Source organism: Balaenoptera acutorostrata, chromosome 17 (genome assembly GCF_949987535.1).
Source record: "Balaenoptera acutorostrata chromosome 17, mBalAcu1.1, whole genome shotgun sequence".
Taxonomy (NCBI): domain Eukaryota; kingdom Metazoa; phylum Chordata; class Mammalia; order Artiodactyla; family Balaenopteridae; genus Balaenoptera; species Balaenoptera acutorostrata.
This window is the reverse complement of record NC_080080.1, coordinates 21,894,265-21,919,180: the sequence shown is the minus strand read 5'-3', so window position 1 is coordinate 21,919,180 and position 24,916 is coordinate 21,894,265. Positions and strand designations below refer to the sequence as shown.

Sequence of the window (24,916 nt, the reverse complement as noted above, 5' to 3'; positions counted from 1 at the left end):
TCCTTACTAAAAACATAATGTTATATTTTTAACATTTAATGTTACAGGCATGCCTCAGAGATACTGTGAGTTCGGTTCCAGACCACCACAATAAAGTGAATATCCCAACAAAGCTAGTCACATGGATCTGTTGGTTTCCCAGTGCATGTAAAAGTTATGTTTACACTGCACTGTAGTCTATTAAGTGTGCAATAGCATTATGTCTGAAAAAAAGTGTACACACCTTAATTAAAAAATGCTAACTTTCATCTGAGCCTTCAGCGGGTTGTCATCTTTTTGCTGGCGGAGGGTCTTGCCTTGATGCTGATGGCTGCTGACTGATCAGGGTGGTGGTTGCTGAAGGCTGGGGGGGCTGTGATTGTTTCTTAATGCAAGATGCCAATGACGTCTGCCACGTCAATTGACTCTTCCTTTTATGAATGATCTCTCTGTAGCATGCAATGCTGTTTGATAGCATTTTACCCACAGCAGAACTTCTTTCAAAATTGGAGTCAATCCTCTCAAACCCTGCCACTGCTTTATTAACTAAGTTTGTTATATTCTAAATCCTTTGTTGTCATTTCAACAGTCTTCACAGCGTCCTTCTTCAACAGGAGTAAATTCCATCTCAAGAAACCATTTTTTTACTCACCCATAAAAAGCAACTCTTCATTCATTAGAGTTTTATCATGAGATTGCAGCAATTCAGTCACATCTTCAGGTTCCACTCCTAATTCTAGTTGTCCTGCTATTTCTACCACATCTTCAGGTACTTCTTTCACTGAAGTCTTGAACCCATCAAAGTTATCCATGAGGGATGGAATCAACTTCTTCCAAATTCCTGTTAAAGTTGATACTTTGACCACTTCCCATGAATCATGGATGATCTTAATGGCATCTAGAAAGGTGAATGCTTTCCAGAAGGTTTTCAATTTATTTTTCCTGGATCTATCTGAGGAATCACTATCTAAGTTAGCTACACACTTATAAAATGTACTTCTTAAACAATAAGACTTGAAAGTCTCCTTGATCCTTGGGCTGCAGAATGAATGTTGAGCTAGCAGGCATGATGACAACACTAATCTCATTGTACATCTCTTTCAGAGCCCTTGGATGACCGGGTGTATTGTCAATGAGTAGTAATATATTTTTTTTTAATTTTTTATTTTATTTATTTAATTTTTTATACAGCAGTTTCTTATTAGTCATCTATTTTATACACATCAGTGTATACATGTCAATCCCAATCTCCCAATTCATTACCCCCCCAATACCAGTTCCCCCCTTGGTGTCCATACATTTGTTCTCTACATCTGTGTCTCTATTTCTGCCCTGCAAACCGGTTCATCTGTACCATTTTTCTAGGTTCCACATATATGCGTTAATATACGATATTTGTTTTTCTCTTTCTGACTTACTTCACTCTGTATGACAGTCTCTAGGTCCATCCATGCCTCTACAAATGACCCCGTTTCGTTCCTTTTTATGGCTGAGTAATATTCCATTGTATATATGTGTCACATCTTCTTTATCCATGCATCTGTTGATGGGCATTTAGGTTGCTTCCATGACTGGCTATTGTAAACAGAGCTGCAATGAACATTGGGGTGCATGTGTCTTTTGGGATTATGGTTTTCTCAGGGTATATGCCCAGTAGCGGGATTGCTGGGTCATATGGTAATTCTATTTTTAGTTTTTTAAGGAACCTCCATACTGTTCTCCATAATGGCTGTATCAATATACATTCCCACCAACAGTGTAAGAGGGTTTCCTTTTCTCCACACCCTCTCCAGCATTTGTTGTTTGTAGATTTTCTGATGATGCCCATTCTAACTGGTGTGAGGTGATGCCTCATTGTAGTTTTGATTTGCATTTCTCTAATAATTAGTGATGTTGAGCAGCTTTTCATATGTCTCTTGGCCATCTGTATGTCTTCTTTGGAGAAATGTCTATTTAGGTCTTCAGCACATTTTTGGATTGGGTTGTTTGTTTTTTTAACATTGAGCTGCATGAGCTGTTTATGTATTTTGGAGATTAATCCTTTGTTGATTCATTTGCAAATATTTTCTCCCATTCTAAGGGTTGTCTTTTCGTTTGGTTTATAGTTTCCTTTGCTGTGCAAAAGCTTTTAAGTTTCATTAGGCCCCATTTGTTTAATTTTGTTTTTATTTCCATTATTCTGGGAGGCGGGTCAAAAAAGATCTTGCTGTGGTTTATATCAAAGAGTGTTCTTCCTATGTTTTCCTCTAAGAGTTTTATAGTGTCCGGTCTTACATTTAGGTCTCTAATCCATTTTGAGTTTATTTTTGTGTATGGTGTTAGGGAGTGTTCTAATTTCATTCTTTTACATGTAGCTGTCCAGTTTTCCCAGCACCACTTATTGAAGAGACTGTCTTTTCTCCATTGTATATCCTTGTCTCCTTTGTCATAGATTAGTTGACCATAGGTGCGTGGGTTTATCTCTGGGCTTTTTATCCTGTTCCATTGACCTATATTTCTGTTTTTGCACCAGTACCATAGTGTCTTGATTATTGTAGCTTTGTAGTATAGTCTGAAGTCAGGGAGTCTGATCTCTCCAGCTCTGTTTTTTTCCTTCCAGATTGCTTTGGCTATTCGGGGTCCTTTGTGTCTCCATAAAAATTTTAAGATTTTTTTTGTTCAAGTCTGTAAAAAATGCCATTGGTAATTTGATAGAATAGTAATATTTTGAAAGATATCTTTTTCTTCTTTTCTGAGCAATAGGCCTCAGTACTGGGCTTAAAATATTCAGTAAACCATGTTGTAAAGAGATGTGCTGTCATCCAGGCTTTGTGATTCTATTTTCAGAGTACAGCCAGAGTAGGAGCATAATGCCTTTTTTGTTTTTTTTATCGTTCTCTGTGCTATACAGTAGGACCTTGTTTATCCATTCTCTATATAATAGCTTACATCTGCTAACCCCAACCTCTCACTCCTTCCCTTCCCCAACTCCCTCTCCCTTGGCAACCACAAGTCTATTCTCTATGTCCATAAGTCTGTTTCTGTTTTGTAGACAGGGTGATCTGTGCCATATTTTAGATTCCACATATAAGTGATATCATATGACTTTTGTCTTTCTGTTTCTGACTTACTTCACTTAGTACGATAATCTCTAGTTGCAACCAGGTTGCTGCAAATGGCCTTATTTTGTTCTTTTTTATGCCTACATATTATTCCATTGTATATATGTACCACTTCTTCTTTGTCCATTCATATGTTGATGGACATTTAGGTTGTTTCCATGTCTTGGCTATTGTGAATAGTGCTGCTGTGAACATAGGGGTGCATGTAACATTTTGAATTAGAGTTTTGTCTGGATATATGCCCAGGAGTGGGATTTCTAGATCATATGGTAATTCTATTTTTAGTTTTCTGAGGAACCTCCATAATGGAAAAAAACAAGGTTGCTATTTCTACCACGTCTGCAGGTATTTCCTCCACTGAAGTCTTGAACCCCTCAAAGTCATCCATGAAGGCTGGAATCAACTTCTTCCAAATTCCTATTAATGTTGATGTTTTGACCTCTTCCCACAGATCACAAATGTTCTTAATGGCATCTAGAGTGGTGAATCCTTTCCAGAAGGTTTTCAATTTACTTTTCCCAGATGCATCAGAGGAATCACTATCTATGGTACTGTTAGCTTTATGAAATGTAGCTCTTAAATAATAAGACTTGAAAGTCTAAATTACTCCTAGATCTATGGGCTGCAGAATGGATGTTGTATTAGCAGGCATGATAACAACATTAATCTCATCGTTCATCTCCATCAGAGCTCTTGGGTGACCAGCTGCATTGTCAATGAGCAGTAATATTTTGAAAGCAATCTTTTTTTCTTTTTTTCTAAGCAGCAGTTCTCAACAGTGGGCTTAAAACATCCAGTAAACCATGTTTACTGGATGTGCTGTCATCCAGGCTTTGTTGTTCCATTTATAGAGAGCACAAGCAGAGTAGATTGAGCATAATTCTTAGAGGCCCTAGGGTTTTTGGAATGGTAAATGAACTCCGGCTTCAACTTAAAATCACCAGCTGCATTAGCCCCTAACACAGCCTGGAGCCAAGCATTGACTTCTCCTCTCTAATTACGAAAGTCTTAGATGTCATTTTCTTCCAATATAAGGCTGTTTAATTTACAACGAAAATGTGTTGTTTAGTGTAGCCACCTTCACTAATGATCTTCACTAGATATTCTATATAACTTGCTGAAGCTTCTACATCAGCACTTGCTGCTTCATGTTGTACTTTTATGTTATGGAGATGGCTTCTTTCCTTATATCTGATGAGCCAACCTCTGCTAGCTTCAAACTTTTTTCTGCAGCTTCCTCACCTCTCTCAGCCTTCTTAGAATTGAAGAGAATTAGGTTCTTGCTTTGGATTAGGCTTTGGCTTAAGAGAACATTGTGGTTGTTTTGATCTTCTATCCAGACAACTAAAACTTTCTCCATGGAAGCAATAAGGCTGTTTTCCTTTCTTATCATTCTATGTTCACTAGAGTAGCACTTTTAATGTCCCTTCAAGAACTTTTCCTTTGAATTCATAACTGGGCTCACTGTTTGGTGCAAGAGGCCTAACTTTTGGTCTGTCTTGGCTTTTGACATGCCTTCCTCACTAAGCTTAACTATTTCTAGCTTTTGATTTGAAGTGAGAGACATGCGACTCTTCCTTTCACTTGAACATTCAGAGGCTACTGTAGGGTTATTAATTAGCATAATTTCAAAATTGTTGTGTCTCAAGGAATAGGGAGGCCGGAGGAGAGGGAGAGAGATGGGGGAACAGCCAGTCAACCAAGCAGTCAGAACACACGACATTTAATAAGTTTGCTGTCTTACACGGGTGTGGTTTGTGGCAATCCAAACAATTACAATAGTAACATCAAAGATCACTGATCACAGATCACCATAACAAATATACTGATAATAAAAAGCTTGAAATATTGTGAGAATAACCAAAATGTGACACAGAGACAAGAAGTGAGCAAATGTTGTTGGACAAATGGTGCTGACAGTCTTGTTTGATGCAGGGTTGCCACAAACCTTCAATTTGGAAAAAACACAGTATCTGTAAAGCCCAATAAAGCACAATAAAATGAGGTATGCCTGCATTTAATTTTAATTTAATGTTTAATGTTATATTAATGATAAGGAATATATATTTTTTGGATAAAATCTTGTGTTTAGGATCTTTATAATTTGATTTTCTCAGTCAGGATGGATTCTATAAAGTGAAAAATAAAAAAATACAAGGTATGTTTCCCTCTCTATTAACGGCTTTAAAAAGAGAATCTCAGATCTTGAGGTTCCCCAAGTCCTTTTCATACATGGTAAAGGAATTTTGAGAATGTTTTTGTGGAGACAAACATACAGAGTATATTTGGTATTGCCTTAAAAAAAATCAACTCATATAAATTTTGCAGGTTCTATGTTTGAATTAAACAATGGAGACATTACATGCTTGGCACTAATGAAATTTAAAGTTTCTAATTGCTTCTTGTATTTACCATAAATTCAAAAGGGATGCATTTACATATATTTTCTACCAAGCCCACAGCATTTTGGCTGAGTTTTCCAAGTCAGGTAAATCTCTCCTATTGTTTACATTGGTGTCCATGCCAAAGAGGAATGATTCAGTAGAAAAGCAGTCTAGCGGAATATAGCTGCCAAGTTTCTGGATCATACGTATTTAAAATATGTAAATTTAGGACCCATTCTAGAAACAAGAACAAAAAATACAGATTAATGAATAGTTTAAATATTTGTATTTTATGTCCATCTATATATAATATTTAATGAAGCTCCAAAGAGAAATGAAAATCAATGGAATGTCAAAAAAATGAATCAACGCAAATGAAAAAAAAACACAACATATCAAAACTTATGGGATGTAGCAAGAGCAGTACTAAGAGGGAATTTGATAGCAACAAATCCCCACATTAAAAAAGAAGATAGACAAATAAACAACCTAAAATTATATCAATACCTCAAGGAACTAGAAAAAAAAAACAAATTAAGCCCAAATTAAGCAGAAGGAAGGAAACATTAAAGATTAAAGCAAACAAACAAAAAAAAAAGAGATAGAACAGGAAAAAAATAGAAAAAAATCAGCAAAACTGAGCTGGTTTTTTAAAAAGATAAAGTCAACAAACCTTTAGCTAGACTAAGGAAAAATGAGAGACGACTCAAATAAATAAGTCAGAAATGGAAGAAGAAACATTACAACAAATAACACAGAAATAAAAATATCATAAGTGACTATTATGAACAAATATATGCCAACAAATTTGACAACCTAGAAGAAATGGTTAAATTCCTAGAAACATACAATCTACCAAAACCGAATCAAGAAGAAATAGAAAGCCTGAACAGACCAACAACAAATATGGAGGTTAAAACAGTAATCAAAAGCCTCCCAACAAAGAAAACCTGGCTTTACAGCTGAATTCTATCAAGTGTTTAAAGAATTAATACCAATCCTTTTTAAACTCTTACAAAATACAGAAGAAGAGGGAACACTTCCAAATTCACTTTATGAGGTCGGCATTACCCTGATATCAAAGCCAGACAAAGACACCACAAGAAAAGAAAATTACAGAGCAATACCTCTGATAAACAAGGATGCAAAAAATCCTTAACAAAATATTAGCAAACTGAATTGAATAGCACATTAAAAGGGTCATATATCATGACCAAGTAGATTTATCCCTGGGATGCAAGGATGGTTCAACATATGAAAATCAATCAATATGATATACCACATTAACAGAATGAAGGATAAAAATCACATGATCATTTCAATAGATGCAGAGAAAGCATTTGATAAAATTTGAAACTCTTCCATGATAAAAGATATCAACAAATCAGGTATAGAAGGAACTCATCTGAATATAATAAAGGCTACATATGTAAAGCCCACAGCTAACAAGATACTCAGTGGTGAAAAACTGAAAGCTTTTCCTGCAGGATCTGGAAAAAGGCAAATATGCCCACTTTTAGCACTTCTATTCAACATCATACTGGAAGTCCTAGCCAGAGAAATTATGCAAGAAAAAGAAAGAAAATAATCCAAGTTAGAAAGGAAGAATTAAAATTATCTTTGTTTGCAGATGACATAATCCTTTTTTGTTGAAGTACAGTTGATTTACAACATTTCAGGTGTACAGCAAAGTGATTCAGTTACCTATATATTTCTATATTCAGTTATATATACATGTATTCTTTTTCAGATTCTTTTCTATTATAGGTTATTACAAGATATTGAATATAGTTCCCTTGGCTATACAGTAGGTCCTTATTGTTTATCTATTTTATATATAGTAGTGTGTACCTGTTAATCCCAAATTCCTAATTTATCCCTCCTCCACTCCTTTCCCCTTTGGTAACAGTAAGTTTGTTTTCTATTTCTGAGTCTATTTTTGTTGTGTAAGTTCATTTGTATCATTTTTTAGATTCCACAAATAAGTGATATCATATGATATTTGTCTTTCTCTGTCTTACTTCACTTAGTATGATAATCTCTATGTCCATCCATGTTGCTGTAAATGGCATTCTTTCTTTCTTTTTTATGGCTAATAGTCCATTGTATATATATGTATACACCATATCTTCTTTACCCCTTCCTCTCTCGATGGACATTTAGGTTGCTTCCATGTCTTGGCTGTTGTACATAGTGCTGCTACGAACATTGGGGTGCATGTATATTTTTGAATTAGAGTTTTCGTCTTTTCCAGATATATGCCCAGAAGTGGGATTGCTGGATCATATGGTAGTTCTATTTTTGTTTTTATAAGGAACCTCCATTCTGTTTTCCACAGTGGCTGCACGAATCTACATTCCCACCAACAGTGTAGGAGGGTCCCCTTTTCTCCACACCCTCTCCAGCATTTACTGTTTGTAGACTTTCTGATGATGGACATTTTGACCAGTGTGAGGTGAGTGATACCATATTGTAGTTTTGATTTGCATTTCTCTAGTAATTAGTGATGTTGAGCATTTTTCATGTGCCTGTTGGCCATCTGTATGCCTTCTTTGGAGAAATGTCTATTTAGGTCTTTTGCCCATTTTTTGATTGGGCATTTTTTGATTTTTTTTTTTTACATTGAGCTACATAAGCTGTATAGTTTGGAAATTAATCCCTTGTCAATATTGTTTGCAAATATTTTCTTCCATTCCATATGTTGTCTTTTCATTTTGTTTATAGTTTCCTTTGCTGTGCAAAAGCTTTTAAGTTTAATTAGGTCGCATTTGTTTATTTTTGCTTTTGTTTCATTATTCTAGGAGATGGATCCAAAAAATATTGCTGCAATTTATGTCAAGGAGGAATCTTTTGGAGGTGATGGATATGTTTATGGCATAGATTGTGGTGATCGTCTCAAGAGTATATGCTTATCTCTAAACTCATCAAGTTGTATACAGCTTTTTGTATGTGAATCACACTTCAATAGAATCTTTTTTTTTTTTTAATAAAAGAAACAGTTAAAAAAAAACCTTACAAGCTTAAAATAACAAGCATTATTATCTTAAAATTTCTGTGTTCAGGAATCTGGTGTAGCTTATCTAGGTCCTCTGCCTCTAGGTTTCTCATGAGGATGCAAGCAAAGTGTTGGACAGGGCCACAGTGTCATCTGAAGGCTTGACTAAGGGAGGATTCTCATTCAGGCTCACTCACATGGTTGTGTCAAGATTCAGTTTCTCATGGGCTACTGGACTGAGGGCTCACTGCTGTCCAGGGGCCTCCCTCTATCCCTTGCTCCATGGCGCTCTCCATAGGTCAACTCATGGCATAGCAGTTGGCTTCCTTCAGAACAAGCAAGCAAGCAAGCAAGCAAGAAAGAGTGAGCAAGATGAAACTCACAGTCTTTCTATACCTAATCTAAAAAGTGACATCCCATTTCAAGGGGCCAGTTTAGAGGTTACCTACCCCCAAATACTAAAAATGTTTCTGGCAATTACCAGCATTTCAATTTAAATCTGTGTCGTCAGTCCCAAAAAGAATGCATCTGTTAACACACTTCTCTGCTTGGGTGTTCTTTGAACAGCGCATTGCACTAAGTTCAACAAACATGCTGACTGACTGGATAATATTTCAATTTTACTGGAAAGTTCAATCTTAAAAGAAGGTAATAATATTCTCCCGCAGATATTGCTTCCTGAGTACTTCCCGGGTACTTATAACTATTCTTAGAATTGAAATTGCCAAAGAAAATAGTTAACTTGTGTATCTTATGTTAAAATATAAATGTATCTATTGGAATGGGTTTCAAAGTTGCTGTTTGGACAAATTTGACATTTATTCTATTTCTCAAAACTCTTGAATGTCACAGTACATAAAAGGCCCTGCAGAAAAGTGCCATAAGTTTTCTAGTTTCTGCATTTTTCTGGTGTCACGTTTAGTTGAATCTTAAAAGAAGGCTGTAACTGAAATGTCTTCAAGATACAAAGCATGAAGACAAAATAGTCAAAACTATATTAAAGTAAACGTATCTCCTTTTACATTTAGTGTGGAAATAAAGCTGTGATGTTCTTCTCAGACTATAAACTGACAGTCTAAAATTATACAGTGTCCTGCATATCTGCTTTTATATATTCTGTCAATAAAAAAGTTACTGTTGGGCTTCTTTGGTGGCGCAGTGGTTGAGAATCTGCCTGCCAATGCAGGGGACACGGGTTCGTGCCCTGGTCTGGGAGGATCCCACATGCCGCGGAGCAACTAAGCCCGTGAGCCACAACTACTGAGCCTGCGCGTCTGGAGCCTGTGCTCCGCAACAAGAGAGGCCGCGATAGTGAGAGGCCCGCGCACCGCGATGAAGGGTGGCCCCCACTTGCCACAACTGGAGAAAGCCCTCGCACAGAAACGGAGACCCAACACAGCCATAAATAAATAAATAAATAATTTTTTTAAAAAAAGTTACTGTTATCTATATTTCATATATACTCATAATTCATTTAATCTAATGAAAGAGCAAATGTATTTGGACAGTTACTAGAAATTTTCTGTACCTTCCAACAACTAGATTTTTCTTGTTTGAGGCAGGTAAGCTTCTGCACATCTCTGCTCAGAAATGATACAGTAAAATTTCAATTTACCAGAACTCTCAGTCCTCTGGATGCTTACATCTGCATTCTATTTTTAGAAAAAGGAAATAAATCAAAAGGATAATCAGATATCAAGGCTTTCAAAAAAGCAAACACACTAGTCTTTTTGGATTTCTACATTTATTTCTCAATCAAACTACACACCCAAGATAGCCCAGCTTCCTCTCTGCTCCATGATATCTTTATTCTAGGACCCAGGGTGAAGGAACTGCCTGCCCTGGGACATTGCTGGAAAACAGAAGAGGGTAGATTGTGTGATGGCATCTATAGATTTCGCTGGGAAACCACACATGCCCCATCTGCTTACAGTTCATTGGCTTAAGCAAGTCCTATGGCCAAGCCTGAGGTCAGCGGAGTGGAGAAATATAATCTCCCCACTGCCAAGAGGCAGAGAATATTGTGAACAATAATACAGCTCACCACACACACTTAGGAGATGTGATTGAAATGATTATACTTGTTCCATGTGATCACTGACATTTTTAAATGGTCATCCAACCTATTGGAATGAGCATTGTCCAGCCTGGATTCACTGCTGTAGTTCAGACCTGACTCAGTTTCCCTTGCAATCCTAATACCAATTCTCCTGTATCTTTTAGATACACAGTACTATGATGTCCACTGATGTGATGTTTAGAAACATGTCTCTACAGCAAGAACCCCATCACGTCCCTTACGTGAGAGCAGAGGTAACATTTATGAAGGGCCTACTTGGTTCAGTGCACTCCTGTGTGCTGTAGTTAATCTACTCAGCAACTGAGTGAGGAGGAAAAGCTTATTTTCATTTTACTTGTGAACAAACTGACCCAGACAGCTAACACAAAGTCAAATGGCCAGCAAGGAGTGAAGCTGGGATTTGAAACCAGCATTTTTACTCCAGAGTTCTGGCAAATTAAGCTAGAAAGACAATGACTACATCTTAGACATTCCACAACCGAAAAGGACTTTCTGGCAACTATTAGCCAGAAAACAGAAGGACCACGCTCCCCACAGACTCTCAAATGATTCAAAGCACTAAGCTGTTCACTGAAAAAATTACAAATATTTATTTTAAGGCCTGTAAGGAAAAATCTCCTTTCTCTAAAGCCTAGAGAGATATTTGTTTCTTTTTTGCACAGAACACTCGGGGACATTCTGTTTGCAGTGGGAACACATGGAACCCATTGCTTAAAAGAATAATTGTTCAGAGTGGTTGGTTGAAGAGGAAGCGAAGAAGTGGAATTAAAGCTAAGGTTCCCAAGGTAAAGCTAAAGAACACATAAAAGAATTGGGATCCAGGTTTCCCAGGGAACAGTGAACAGGCAGGAAAAAAAAAAGTAGAAGTGAGTTGCAACAAAGGTAGATATTAACTGATGAATTTAAGTAAAAACATTTAGAGAGATTAGGATTCTGCGTAAGGAATTTCAGACTTTTGTTTTGCTGCTGTTCTGCATGAATTAGAAGTATGACATGTGCATTCAACCTCCTTCTGTTTTTCTAAAGGACTGAGAGAAGGTGTCCTTGCTAAACATAAGGGTGGAAGCAGGATGACACTTAGGCTAGGGAAGAATTGGTTTAGGTAATTGGAATAAAAGAAATACAAAGTTTTAACCTTCTTTAGCTGATTTTTAATGATTCTGCAACTGTATACTGCCTGATACGGTATAAAGGAAAGAGCATAACCCTTGGAGACATACAGATCTGGAATCAACTCCTCTCTCAGCCATTTCCTTGTCTACTATATGACCTTAAGCAAGTCTCTTACTTTCTTTGAACTTCAGGTTCCCATATGAAAAATAGAACAAAACAAACTTAACACAGGATTTTCATGAAGATTAAGTAACTTGTATACAATTTATATCTGTATCTATATCTATACTTTTGTCTATATCTATAAATATATCTATATCTGCATCTATACTTGTGTCCATGTCTATATCTATAGCTATATAGTATTTAAGAGGTGCTCTATGAATGTTAATTGCCTTCTGCCTTGCTGTATTAATCAATTTATTAATGAATTTAACCAGTATTTGTTAAGTGCTTGTCTCATGCCAGCATGGAGGTGATGAAAAGGTGATGAAGACCCAGACGCTGTCCTTAAGAAGCTAAAGAGAGAAACAGACATACAGACCACATGATTCCAGAAATCACATGGTTTCAGAAAGTTAGCTGAGACTGCTGGGTTCAGGCACTGTCAGCTGGCTGGATTTGGGGTTGATGTCATGACCTGTCATTGCATCACGTGCACTTTGCACAAATGCATTGAAGAAATATGCTACAAGGACAGGAGTTATTTTCCTTTTCATTAGCAGATACTGTGCTCTTTTCAAGCAGGCCTGATTTATCATTTTGGAGTCACTCTGGAGAATTTCATAAACTGACATGATATTCCACGTTTGTTTCAGCTGCCTGGCTGGTCTACTCAGCTCCTTCCTCCTTATCTCTCTCCCCTTCATCCTTCTCTTTGTCCTGATGTCTTCTGCTTCTTTCTCTCTCTTCTTTTCATTCATTTCACAAAGTTTTATGTACTGCCTACTAAATGCCAGATACCATTTTAGGCACTATTTTAGGGATATAGCAGTTAACAAAAGAAAGTACCTGTTCTCATGGAGATTATATTCTATTAGCAGACAATAGAAAATAGATGAGAAAACAAATAAATATACAGTATGACAGTTGGTGTAAGTATTAAGGAATAAAACGAAGGGCAAAAACACAGAGAATGATGGGAGTGAAGGGGTGTATATATGCTAATTTAGATCAAGGGAGGTCTATCTGATGAAGTGACATTTGAGCAGAGACTTGAACACAGTAAGGGAACTAGCCACTCATGTATCTGGGAGAAGAGAATCCTAGGAAAAAGGAATAACAAAGCAAAGGCCCTGAAATGAGAACAGTAAAGAGACCAGGGTGGCAAGATGGAGTAAGCAAAGGAGAGAGAGGAAGGAGATGAGATCAGAGAAATGGAGGGAATGCCATTTGGGATGAATTATAAAGGGCTTTGTAGGCTATGGTAGAACATTGGATTTTGTTCTAAGTAAGGTGGGAACACACTGGAGGATCTTGAACGAAGAAATGACATGATCTGCCGCAAGGAGAATAAAATAGGGAAGAAAAAGAGGGCAATTATGGAGTAGGGAGATGTGTTGGAGGCTATGACAATAGTCTAGGGGAAAGGAAGTGGGAAGATTAGGATGATAGGAGTTAGATGCTCTTTGATTCTGGATATACTGCAAGGTAGAGCCTACAGGATATGCTGATGAATTGCATGTAGGGTGAAAGAGGGAGAAGAAAATTGTGGGTGATTCTAAGATTTATGGTTTGGGTAACTGACAGAATAGAATTTCCATTTACTGAATTGGGTGGGGGTACTGAAAAAAGAATATATTAAGGGATGCAGGTAATCAATGTTTAAGAATGAGATATATTAAGTTGAACATCCAAGTAGAGATAGAGTTAGAAGAGAGATCTGACCTAAAGATAAGATTTTGAGATGTCAGCATTTCATATAGATCATAATAAAAGCCATGGAAAAACAAGAATATAGATATATACATATATGTATAACCAAATCACTTTGCTGTACACTTGAAACTAACACAATATTGTAAATCAACTATATTTCAATAAAAAAGAAATAAAATACTTGCAAATCATAAACCTGATAAAGGGTTAATATTGAAAATATATAAAGAACTCAAACAACTCAGTAACCAAAAATAAAAAGCCACGGAACAAGACGAAATCACTCTGCAGTGAAGGGAGATAGAGGAGAGAAGTGGTCCAAGGACACAGCCTGAGACGTTCTAAAGTCCTCAAGGATGAGAGGAATCAGTAAACAAGACTGAGAAGGCTGTTTGACAAAAAGCTTTTGGGGATCACTGTCTTTCATTGCCTGGTGTTCAGTGTTTTGAATTCTAAAGTCCTCAAGGATGAGAGGAATCAGTAAACAAGACTGAGAAGGCTGTTTGAAAAAAATTCTTTTAGGGATCACTGTCTTTCATTGCCTGTTGTTCAGTGTTTTGAATTCTAAAGTCCTCAAGGATGAGAGGAATCAGTAAACAAGACTGAGAAGGCTGCTTGAAAAAAATTCTTTCAGGGATCACTGTCTTTCATTGCCTGATGTTCAGTGTTTTGAAGTCAGTTCAATAATATATTTGGTGCTTCTTGCCTGTTTCAGATAGGAGGATAAATCCAGTTCATGTTACTCCATCTTTACAGGTCACAGAAGTCCTGTATTTGTATTTAAAGTATATCTCTTTTAGGAAGAATATATTTGGTTCTTGCTTTTGCTTAATCCAGTTGAACATCTCTGCCTTTTAACTGGAATATTTAGTACATTAAGGCTTAATGTAATTTTTGATATGATCTAATTTAGGCTTACCATTTATCAAATGTTTTTTATTTGCTCTCTCTGTGTTTTAATCTGTATCTCTTTTCCTGCTTCATTTTGGATTAATTTAATGTTTTTAGAAGCACATTTTAGTTTATCTACTGGCTTTAAAAGATAGACTTTATTTTTAGAGCAGTTTTAGGGTCACAGAAAAATTAAGCTGGAAGTACACAGAGTTCCCATTACCCCCTGCCTCTCCCCAACCACATAACCTCTCCCACTATCAACATCTTGCACCAGAGTGGTACATTTGTTATAATCGATGAACCTATATTGGCATATCATTATCACTCAAAGTCCATAGTTTACATTAGGGTTCATTTTTGGTGTTATACATTCCATGAGTTTTGACAAATGTATAATGACATGTTTCCACCATTTCAGTAACATACAGAATAGTTTTACTGCTCTAAAAATCCTGTGCTCTGGCTATTCATCCCTCCCCATCCCCCAATCCTGGTAACCACTGATCTTTTTACTGTCACCATAGTTTTGCCTTTTCTAGAATGTCATATAATTGGAATTATACAGCATGAACCATTTTCAGATTGGCTTCTCTCAATTAGCAATATGCATTTAAGATTCCTCTATGTTTTTCCATGGCTTGATAGCACATTTGTTTTTAGCTGAATAATATCCAATTGTCTGGATGTACCACAGTTTATGTATCCACCTACTAAAGGACATCTTGGTTGTTTCCAAGTTTTGGCAATTATGAAGAAATCTGCTATAAACATTTGTGTTCAGGTTTTCATGTGGACGTAAGTTTTCAACTCCTTTAGATATAATACCAAGGAGCATGATTGTTATATCAGAAGGTAGGAGTATGTTTAGTTTTGTAAGAAACTGCCAAAGTGTCCTCCAAAGTAGCTATGCCATTTTACATTCCCACCAGCAAAGAATGAGAGTTCCTATTGCTCCACTTCCCTGTTAACATTTGGTGTTGTCAGTGTTTTAAATTTTGGCCACAGAATGGCCAAATAGACATGTAATGACACCTCATTTTTGTTTTAATTTGCATTTCCCTACTGACATGTGATGTTGAGCATCTTTTCATATGCTTATTTGTTTTTCATATATGTTGATGGTGTCTGGTGTCCAGGTCATTTGCTCACATTTTCATTGGGTTATTTTCTTATTGTTGAGTTCTAAGAGTAATTTGTATATTTTGGATAACCGTCCTTTGTTAGATATGTCTTTGGCAAATACTTTCTCCTAGTCTGTGGCTTGTCTTCTCATTTACTTGACAGTGTATTTTGCAGAGCAGAAGTTTTCTGTTTTAATGAAGTTCAAGTTATTATTTCTTTCATGGATCATGCCTTTGGTGTTGTATCTAAAATGTCATCAACACACCCAAAGTCATGTACATTTTCTCTTACATTATCTTCCAGGAGTTATAGTTATGCATTTTGGTCTATGATCCGTTTTGAATTAATTTTTGTGAAGGGTGTCTGTGTTTAGACTCATTTTTTTTTTTGCATACAGATGTCCAGTCATTCCAACACCACTTGTGTGTATGTCTTTTCTCCATTGTGTTGCCTTTGCTCGTTTGTCAAAGATCAGTTATGTGGGTATATCTCTGGGTTATTCTGGTCCATTGATCTATATGCCCATTCTTTTGCCAATACCACATTGCCTTGATTACTGTAGCTTTATAGTAAGCCTTGTAGTCAAGTACTGTCAGTCCTCAATGCTCTTCCCCTTTAATATTATGTTGGTTATTCTGAGCATTTTGCCTCTCTACATAAACTTTAAAATCAGTTTGTGTATATCCACAAAAAACTTGCTGGGATTTTGATTGGCATTGCATTGAACCTATAGGTCAAGTTGGAAAGAACTGATATCTTGACAATACTGAGTCTTCCTATCTATGAGAACATGGAGTATCTCTCCATTTACTTAGTTAAGTTGTGAGTTCTTTCAGCAGAGTTTTGTAGTTTTCCCCATATGGATATTTTGTTAGATTTATACCTAAGTGTTCTTCTTTTTTGGGTGTTAATGTAAAATGTAATGTGTGTCTTAAATATCAAATTCCAGGTAATTCCCTGGTGGTCCAGTGGTTAGGACTCTGTGCTCTCACTGCTGAGGGCCTGGGTTCAATCCCTGGTCAGGGAACTAAGATCCCACAAGCCACGCAGTGTGGCCCCCCCCAAAAAATCAAATTCCACTTGCTTATTGCTGGTATATAGGAAAGTGATTAGCTTTTGTATATTCAACTTGTATCCTGCAACCTTGATATAATTGTTTATTAGTACCAGAAGGGTGTTTTTTGTTAATTGTTTCAGATTTTCTACATAGCCACTCATTCGAATGGCTTTTTAGCTATACCTCTTTGCACCATTTTTTTTTAGTGATTGCTCTAGGCTTTAAAATATATATACCCTTAATCTTTTACAGTGTACTTAGGATTAATACCTTACCACTTCATATAAAATGTATAGCTCTATGCATCCTCAAGATTACTTATTCTATAGTTACTACATTATATTGATACATCTAAATTCATCATAAAGCACAGAAGACAATGCTATAATTTTTTCATTAAACAGTCATATGTTTTTTTAAAAAATTAAGAGGACTGTAAGTCATTTATATGTATATATCTAGGTATTTACAATTTCTATACTCCTCATTCCTTCCTAAAGATTTGAGTTTCCCTCTATTACCATTTTACTTCAGCCTGAGGTGTTTCCTTTAGTATTTCTAACAGCATAGGTTGGCTGGTAACAAATTCTTCTAATTTTCTCTTATGTCATAACACGTTTATTTTGCCTTTGAAGGATATTTTTGCTGGATATAGAAATCTATGTTAATTTTTTTCTTCCTGAATCTAAAAATATATTGTTCTAGTATCTTCTGGCCTTCATTTTTTTTTTTTTCTGACAGGAAGTCAGCAGTCATTTGATTCATTGTTTACATGTATGTACCATATTTTTCCTGTGGCAGATTAAAAATCTGTCTGCAAATTTTTTGATACTCCTTACTTCAAAAGGTGGAGCCTAATTCCCCTCCACTTAAATGGGGTCCAGACTTAGATACTTGATTCTAATAAACAGAATGTGGTGATGCCGTGTGACTTCCAAGACTAGATCATAAAAATATGGTTCAGGGCTTCCCTGGTGGCGCAGTGGTTGAGAATCTGCCTGCTAATGCAGGAGACACGGGTTCGAGCCCTGGTCTGGGAAGATCCCACATGCCACGGAGCAGCTGGGCCCGTGAGCCACAGCTGCTGAGCCTGCGCGTCTGGAGCCTGTGCCCCGCAACGGGAGGGGCCGCGATAGTGAAAGGCCTGCGCACCGCGATGAAGAGCGGTCCCCGCACCGCGATGAAGAGTGGCCCCCACTTGCCGCAACTAGAGAAAGCCCTCGCACGAACCGAAGACCCAGCACAGCCAAAAATAAATAAATAAATAAATAAATAAATAAAATTTTAAAAATAAATAAATAAATAAAAGGCTGCTAGTAAAAAAAAATTGTTAAAAAAAAAAAAATATGGTTCAGAACACATATAAAGAGCTTCTATCTGGCTCTCTCTCTCTCTCTCTCTCTCTCTCTCTCTCTCTCTGTCTTGTTCTGAGGTAGGCTGACCACTACATCATGAGGGCAATCAATCAGTCCTGGTGAAGGGTCCACATGGAGAGAAACTAAGGCTCCCCACCAAACACCAGCACCAATTTGCCAGCTATGTGAATGGTCCACCTTGCAAGCAGACCCTCCAGCTCCAATCACATCCAGCTTCGGATAACATTTGACTACAATGTCATGAAAGTCCCAGATCATAATCTAAGCTGTTCCCAAACTCTTGTCCACAGAAACCATAAGAAATGATGTTTATTGTTGTTTTGTTATGCAGCAATGGATAACTAATACATTTCCTAACGCAAATGTCTCTGCATATTATATTCACTCTGATTCACCAATGCTTCCATTCATTTTACTTGTATAAATGAAAAAAAAATTGTAAAATTCAAGATGCACCACGGCTGAAAAAATTGATCTATGGAAAAAAATTAATTTGTGATAAAACCAATCTATTCTAAAACACCATTTTGTCTTACTGGTTTACCTTCACAGCCTGAGCACTCTGTATAATACTTGGTATATAAATAAGATATTAAATAACTACTGCTGAAGGAATGAATGAATGAATTTGTTCTTTCAGGCTTTAAGCTTCTGGAGGACAAAAACTGTGCTTTATTCACCTTTTATCTCCCTTACATGGGACAGTGCTTAAATGAACATGCACTGTTCACTGTTTGTTGAATTAAGTCAAACTTAACTGAAATTCTTGTTGAAGAAAATGATCTGGAAACAGAAGTGAAAAATCAAGGGAGAAAACTAATTTTAAATATTTCTGGACTTCCCTGGTGGCTCAGTGGTTAAGAATCCGCTGCCAATGCAGGGGACATGGGTTCGAGCCCTGGTCCGCGAAGATCCCACATGCTGTGGAGCAACTAAGCCCATGCGCCACAACTGCTGAGCCTGTGCTCTAGAGCTCACGAGCCACAACTACTGAGCCTGCGTGCCACAACTACTGAAGCCCGCGCGCCTAGAGCCCATGCTCCGCAACAGGAGAAGCCACCGCAATGAGAAGCCAATGCACCACAACGAAGAGTAGCCCCTGCTCGCTGCAACTAGAGAAAGCCCGTGCGCAGCAACAAAGACCCAATGCAGCCAAAAATAAATAAATAAATAAATAAATTTATATATAAAAAAATATTTCTACTGCACCTTGATAGGTGCTGGTTTTCAAGCCCTACCACCTATCACATACATGCATAAAAACCACAAATTTAAAAAACTTAAATATTTAAATTTATATTCAGTTAGTTCCTAGTAGACCATATGGATTTTCATAATTTCCACCAATAGAACACATCTTCAAATGTTTCTAGAGAATCTTTATGACAAATATACAATGATAGGTATATGACTGTGCTTAGGTTGTAAACTATTGTAAGGTGGCAGATTGAATTTGGCAGATTATTGGCAGAATTGGTAACCTGCACTCCTCCTTATCCAGTTGGGCCTTAAGCCATTTCTGTAGAGTTGAATTTTATGAGCACAGGGAATTTGAACATTCAGTCATACAACTGAGCAACTTCTTTTCCTCTTTGGGAGGTAGTGTGTATCCAAGTTGTGTCTCAGTGGTTCAGAGCACAAGCCAGACCTCCTAGGTGCAAATCCCAGGACCACCATTTACCAGTTTTGGGATCTTTGCCTTACAGCTTAACATCTGCCTTAGTTTCCTCACCTGTAAAATACAGAGACTAATAGTACCTTCCTCACAGGGTTATTGTGAAGATAAAATGGGTTAATATATGAAAAGTGCCTGACACACAGTAAATACTAATCACAATTAGCTCTTATTGCCCTCAATGCCAATCACGGACTTGGAACATTGCAGGTGACTTGTAAATCTTTATTAAACGAATGATTAATTCTGGGAGTACTATATGGACAACTCTGCCCCCTTTTTGGATGGGGAGGGTAGGGATTTGCATTCTATGATCACACAAAAATTTTGATTGTTTATTCCTTTTTAGAAATTCTCCATTAGATCCAAAAGAGGCAGCTGATTCTGTTCATTGATAAAGGATATACGAGTAATATTGGCACCTGATTATACTGAATTGGGAATTAGAAAATAACACACTCTGGAGTAAGAGGAATTTTTATTTTTCATTTTAACCCCTTCATAATGTGAAAGTGGCAGAAAGGTGTCAAGTATAGAAAAGAACACGGAGTTTCAGAATCGAAGTGTCTCCTGCATTGTTGGGCTTGTGGAAAGATCATTCTCTCTAAGTTTCAAACAGGGCCAAGCTTCTCCCACTTGACTGTGAGCAACGCCTGGGAATGGTACGAGGCCTAATCAGACTTTATATCCACAACACCTGTCACAGTGCCGCACAGTCGGTAGAAAGCCAGAGAAAAATATTTTACAGGGCTGAATGTTAATAATCGAGGCAACCAGGGCCTCAAACTTTCCATCCGTACCTCAACTTCCACCTACCTGGATGGACCCAAGTCTTCCCTTAGAACGACACTCCAAGGAGCAAGAAAAAGGGAGCCAGTTGAAACCTCTTCTCGGAGTTATGGGAACCACTTCCTTCGTCTGTTGCTAAGGGGGAAAGAAGGACAGAGATGAGGCCGGGGGAATGGAGCGCCTCTGCACGGCGGAGCAATAGCCCCGTCCCACTTGGCAGTGGTCCCGCCGGTTCCATGAGTTACCCCGCCCCCAACCTCACCCGCCCTCGTCTCGCACTTGGAAACAAACCCTTAGCAATACAAGCCTGGAAGCCTGGAACCCGGCGCCTCCGAGATGTCCCTGGGGGGCTCCAGCCGCCGCAGAGAGGGAACTTCCCGGGGGCCCCACGGCATCCTCGTTGACGCCGGGCTCAGGCCCTCAACCCTGCCTCCCTCACGAGGCTTCCCCGGAGGCGGCGAGAGCGTGGCCGGCCCGGAGGAGGCCCCAGCCGCCAGCCTGCTGCTGGAAGACCTCAGGCGGCGGCTGGCGCGCGCCTTCCAGCGGGCGGTGCCGCGCGGCGGCTCGAGGCGCTCGCGGGAGGAGGAGGCGGCGGAGGCGGCGCGGGAGGAGCAGAGCCGGGCGCGCGTCGAGAGCGCCCTGGTCGGGCTGCGCGCCGAGCTGGTGAGCGCGCTGGCGGCCGGCTCCCGGGGCCCCCGGCCGCGGGCCGCGCACGTGCCCCACCGAGGACTTGGGAGGCCGAGCACCGCTTTTCCCAGGGAGAGGGTTTGGCCGTGCAGCGTGGGCGAGGTGGGCACCAGCAGTAGATCTTCGCCGACCGCGCCGATGCTCCTGCCTCCCAGGCAGCATCCAGGAGGGAAGCGGGGGAGGGGAGGGGTCCGGCAGGACCCGAGGTGCTGGCTGGCTGTCGAGGGCTGAGTCTACTAGTGACACACCCAAGACCTCCGTCCCCACCCCTCCCCAGCTTGTTCTATATTTTTCTACCACATAGAAAGTTCCCTCTAGGGAACTCATAGTACATGCATGTTATGAGGCTTGGAGGCGGAAGTTTCAATGAAATGAACTCATGGGAGGATGGAGCGAGTCCATCAGCAACTGTTTCTTTTATTCTACAAGTTTTATCTTTCCCCTGGGTAAGAATTCAGAAAACAGGAAATGATAATAAGGTATTTTGTAAAATCGTAGCTTTTTAACATTAGGCAGGAGGAACTGTAGGTAAATATTTTAGTTACTGTTTTGTGATTTAAACAATTTCCAAGTTAGGTAAAATTTGAAAGGGACAAAATGAATAAGAGCAATTTAAGCTTTAACATGGTGCTGCCTATGAATATGTGTAGTGGAGATTTGGAAAGTTCTAGTCTTTTGCATTGAATACTAATAAAATGTTAACCACTACTTTAGAACGGATTCAACCATCAGTCAGTTGTCTGATTTAAGAACCTTAATAGTTTATCTTGTTTCTGAGTTTAAGAAGGGCAAGAAGGTAGTAAATTTAATTTTACCTGTGTTAACAATTTGAATTTGACAAGATGTGTATTAATTCTGACCCAGCCATATCGGAGAAACACATGGTTTTCTTCAGATACCTGAGCAGTGGCTGGGCGAGACCCCTCATTAGTAGAGATGGCCCGGAGGGGTGTGCTGTGGGTCAGGATGCCCACTGGAAGGCCGAGACCGGGCTCATCACCCTGTGCTGCTGACCTGGGGTGTCACCATCCCTCCTGTACCGCAGTTGACTCATTTAAATCAAGTGAAGAAATCATATTCAGTAAGCTCCGAGGCACTTGAACCTTCACATTCTAACTCGTCGTTCCACTAGTAGGAGTTTTAAGCAAGTAATGTACTAGGGGTGGGGAGGAGGTGGAGAATAAAATTCCAAATAGATGAGGGTTCAAATCCCAGCATTAACATTTACAGGCTCTGCTCTCACTGTTCCTATTACTTTAGGAATGCTAATTAGCAAGTTTGGGTTTCATCTGTAAAATGGAAATAATAAACTCATAGGATCACTGTAAGTATTATATGAGATAATGTCATATAAAGTGCATAGAACATAGACACTACTCAGTGGCTCTTACTGCTTTTTGGTTGTGCCCCCAAAGTGACAGATACATAGGCATGGAAGATCAAGGGTTTTTCTGGAAAGGAGGCAAAGAATGTCACACAAACACAGATGCTGTGTTCCTGAGATGTAGATCATGGTCAACATCTTGGCCAACCATTTCACCATTGTGTGTGACCAGTCATGAAGAAGCAAAAGAATGCGGATCCTTAACACCATCACCACTAGAAGAAGCAGTTTTTGATAATGGGCCATTAGCCAGTTTTCTGTAGGAACTGGCACCCATCCATACGTGTATGTCCACACATCATCTGTTAGGGTGGTATTTGTGTAAGGAACAATGATGAACAGGTCCAGTTAATTTAGAGACATGTTGCTATTTATGAAATGTTATTTATGCTATTATTTGTTGTTTGAATGGGTCTTCTTAGTGGCTTGCATTGAATTCCAGGGCCTGTGAGTGAATTCCAGGGGTTCTATATACCTAAAATTGTATGCCAAATTTTGTATGCACATAAAATGCACTTCTTTCCTCAGAGTGGGTTCATAGCTTTCATTAGATTCTCAGTGGGATCCATGAGGAAAGAAAATTAAGGAATCATTGGTGTTTGACTTTCCTAAACAGGTGTGAATTACACATACTTTTTTTTGCTTAGATGGTGAGCCATTATCAATAATTTAACTGCTTGATTCTTGGCATGAAAGTATAGGATGGGTGTTCATCAGTTTCTCCATTTAGTCATTCCTTCACTCAGTCTTTTAACAAACACACAGAGAACCCACCATGTTGCGTGAGCAGGCAGTGCACCCCTAGCTGGGGATACAGTTAAGGATAGGAACAAACTGTGCTCAAAATCATCAGTCTAGTGTAGGCCGTGTGCTAGGAGAGGCACATGTACAGAACGCTGTGGAAGCACAGATAAGGCGAGACAGAGAAGGCTTCTAAGAAGAGTTGGCATCTGGCTGAGCTCAACAGGAAGTGGGTGGCAAGGGGCAGAGGGGGCAGAAGATGTGGCTCAGTGCGACATGTTTATTCTGGGACAGGCAAAGTTTCTGACCAGCTGCAGTGGGAGCTGGTGTGGGAAGAGGGCCAGGAAATAAAGCTGGAAGAGTAGGGCAGGTTTATAGGGCATCCGTGCCACACTGGAGAACGGAAGCTTCCTGTAGGCAAGGTGCCAGGGCTTCTTGTGCTAGTGGTTGTGTTGTTACTGTCTGTTTGCTGGATGTTCATTTACTTTATTCTTTGCAAATTCTTGCTATCAAAGAAATGGTTCCAGGTGCTGAAAAATGAAGAAAAATATGTCAGAGGAAAACAGAAAGAAATTTTATCCAGTGACTTTATTTTGCAAATTAGGAGGGGACCGCCCATAGTTGCTTTTTACCAGCAGAATGTCCTGGTTCACCGTGGGGTGGTTTCTTTTGGTGAGTTGATGAGGGGTTTTCAGCAGAGAGAACAGGGCTCTCATGAACTGCATTAAACAAGACCCTAATTGAAGAAATATGCAAATAGTTGATTACTAGTTTTCAACTATAATGCAAAGATTATGTTGGACTAAGCTTAGTCAGACTGCCTCTTAGGTACATTGCCCGAGAGATCGATCTATTTCTTAATACATGAGGACCTTCACAAACGCCCACTGGAGGGAGGGTATAAATCAGCCTTGCTGTATAACAGATTTCACTCTACAGTGAAAATTGTTAGATTCTATAAGTACACATAAAGGGGTCGTTAAATGTTTTGCTCAACAGGGAGACCATTTAAAATCCTAAAAACTTGAAATGACAAGTAATCAAGTAAATGGGCCCAGGTCCTGAAAGCTCAGGTGGCCCTGAGCAGTTATCCTGGAGCTCAGAAAGCTCATAAAGATAAATGATTTCCTCACAGATCACATGCCATTGCTTGGAAACAGCCTTCTATGCACAGGAATTTTTCAAATGGACGGCTCTGTGCGTGAGCTTTTTTTGTTTTCATTGCAAGGCCATTTCAAAAGCTATTTGTATATCTGGACTTTACCTTGTCGTATAGAAAGTCAGTTTTATAGTCAGGCCAAACAGTCAGAGCTGGAGAATAAGATGAGAAATACATGTTCTTGATATCTTATTTTCCTTTCCTACAAAGTCCTTATTTTTCCTGTGCAGAGAGCAGTTTCATTTGATCCATAACTCAGGCTAATAAAAATCCTTATTTTTTTCTAACTTTTAGCTGGAAATGCGTTTCCGAAATTGCCAGCTGGCCAGAACTTTGCTGGATTTAAACATGAAAATGCAGCAATTGAAAAAGGAGTATGAACTGGAAATTGCATCAGAATTGCAAAGCTCGGAAGATAATGTCGTGAATATGGAATGAGGAAACGCACAGAAGAAGATCTGAACCCTAAAAATAACATAGACAACTCCGAAACAATTCTGAC

General features: G+C 38.8%; 1 protein-coding gene and 1 pseudogene across 1 annotated transcript; one reads left to right on the top strand and one right to left on the bottom strand.

Moving 5' to 3' along the window:
• Positions 1 to 238: 238 nt before the first annotated feature.
• Positions 239 to 4,704, bottom strand: LOC114238673 (tigger transposable element-derived protein 1-like; annotated as a pseudogene).
• Positions 4,705 to 20,779: 16,075 nt separating this feature from the next.
• On the top strand, positions 20,780 to 24,852 carry AARD (alanine and arginine rich domain containing protein). Its single transcript, XM_007188921.1, has 2 exons — positions 20,780 to 21,106; positions 24,709 to 24,852. Exons 1-2 carry the CDS (start codon positions 20,780 to 20,782, stop codon positions 24,850 to 24,852), a joined length of 471 nt encoding a protein of 156 aa, XP_007188983.1.
• The last annotated feature ends 64 nt before the right edge of the window (positions 24,853 to 24,916 follow it).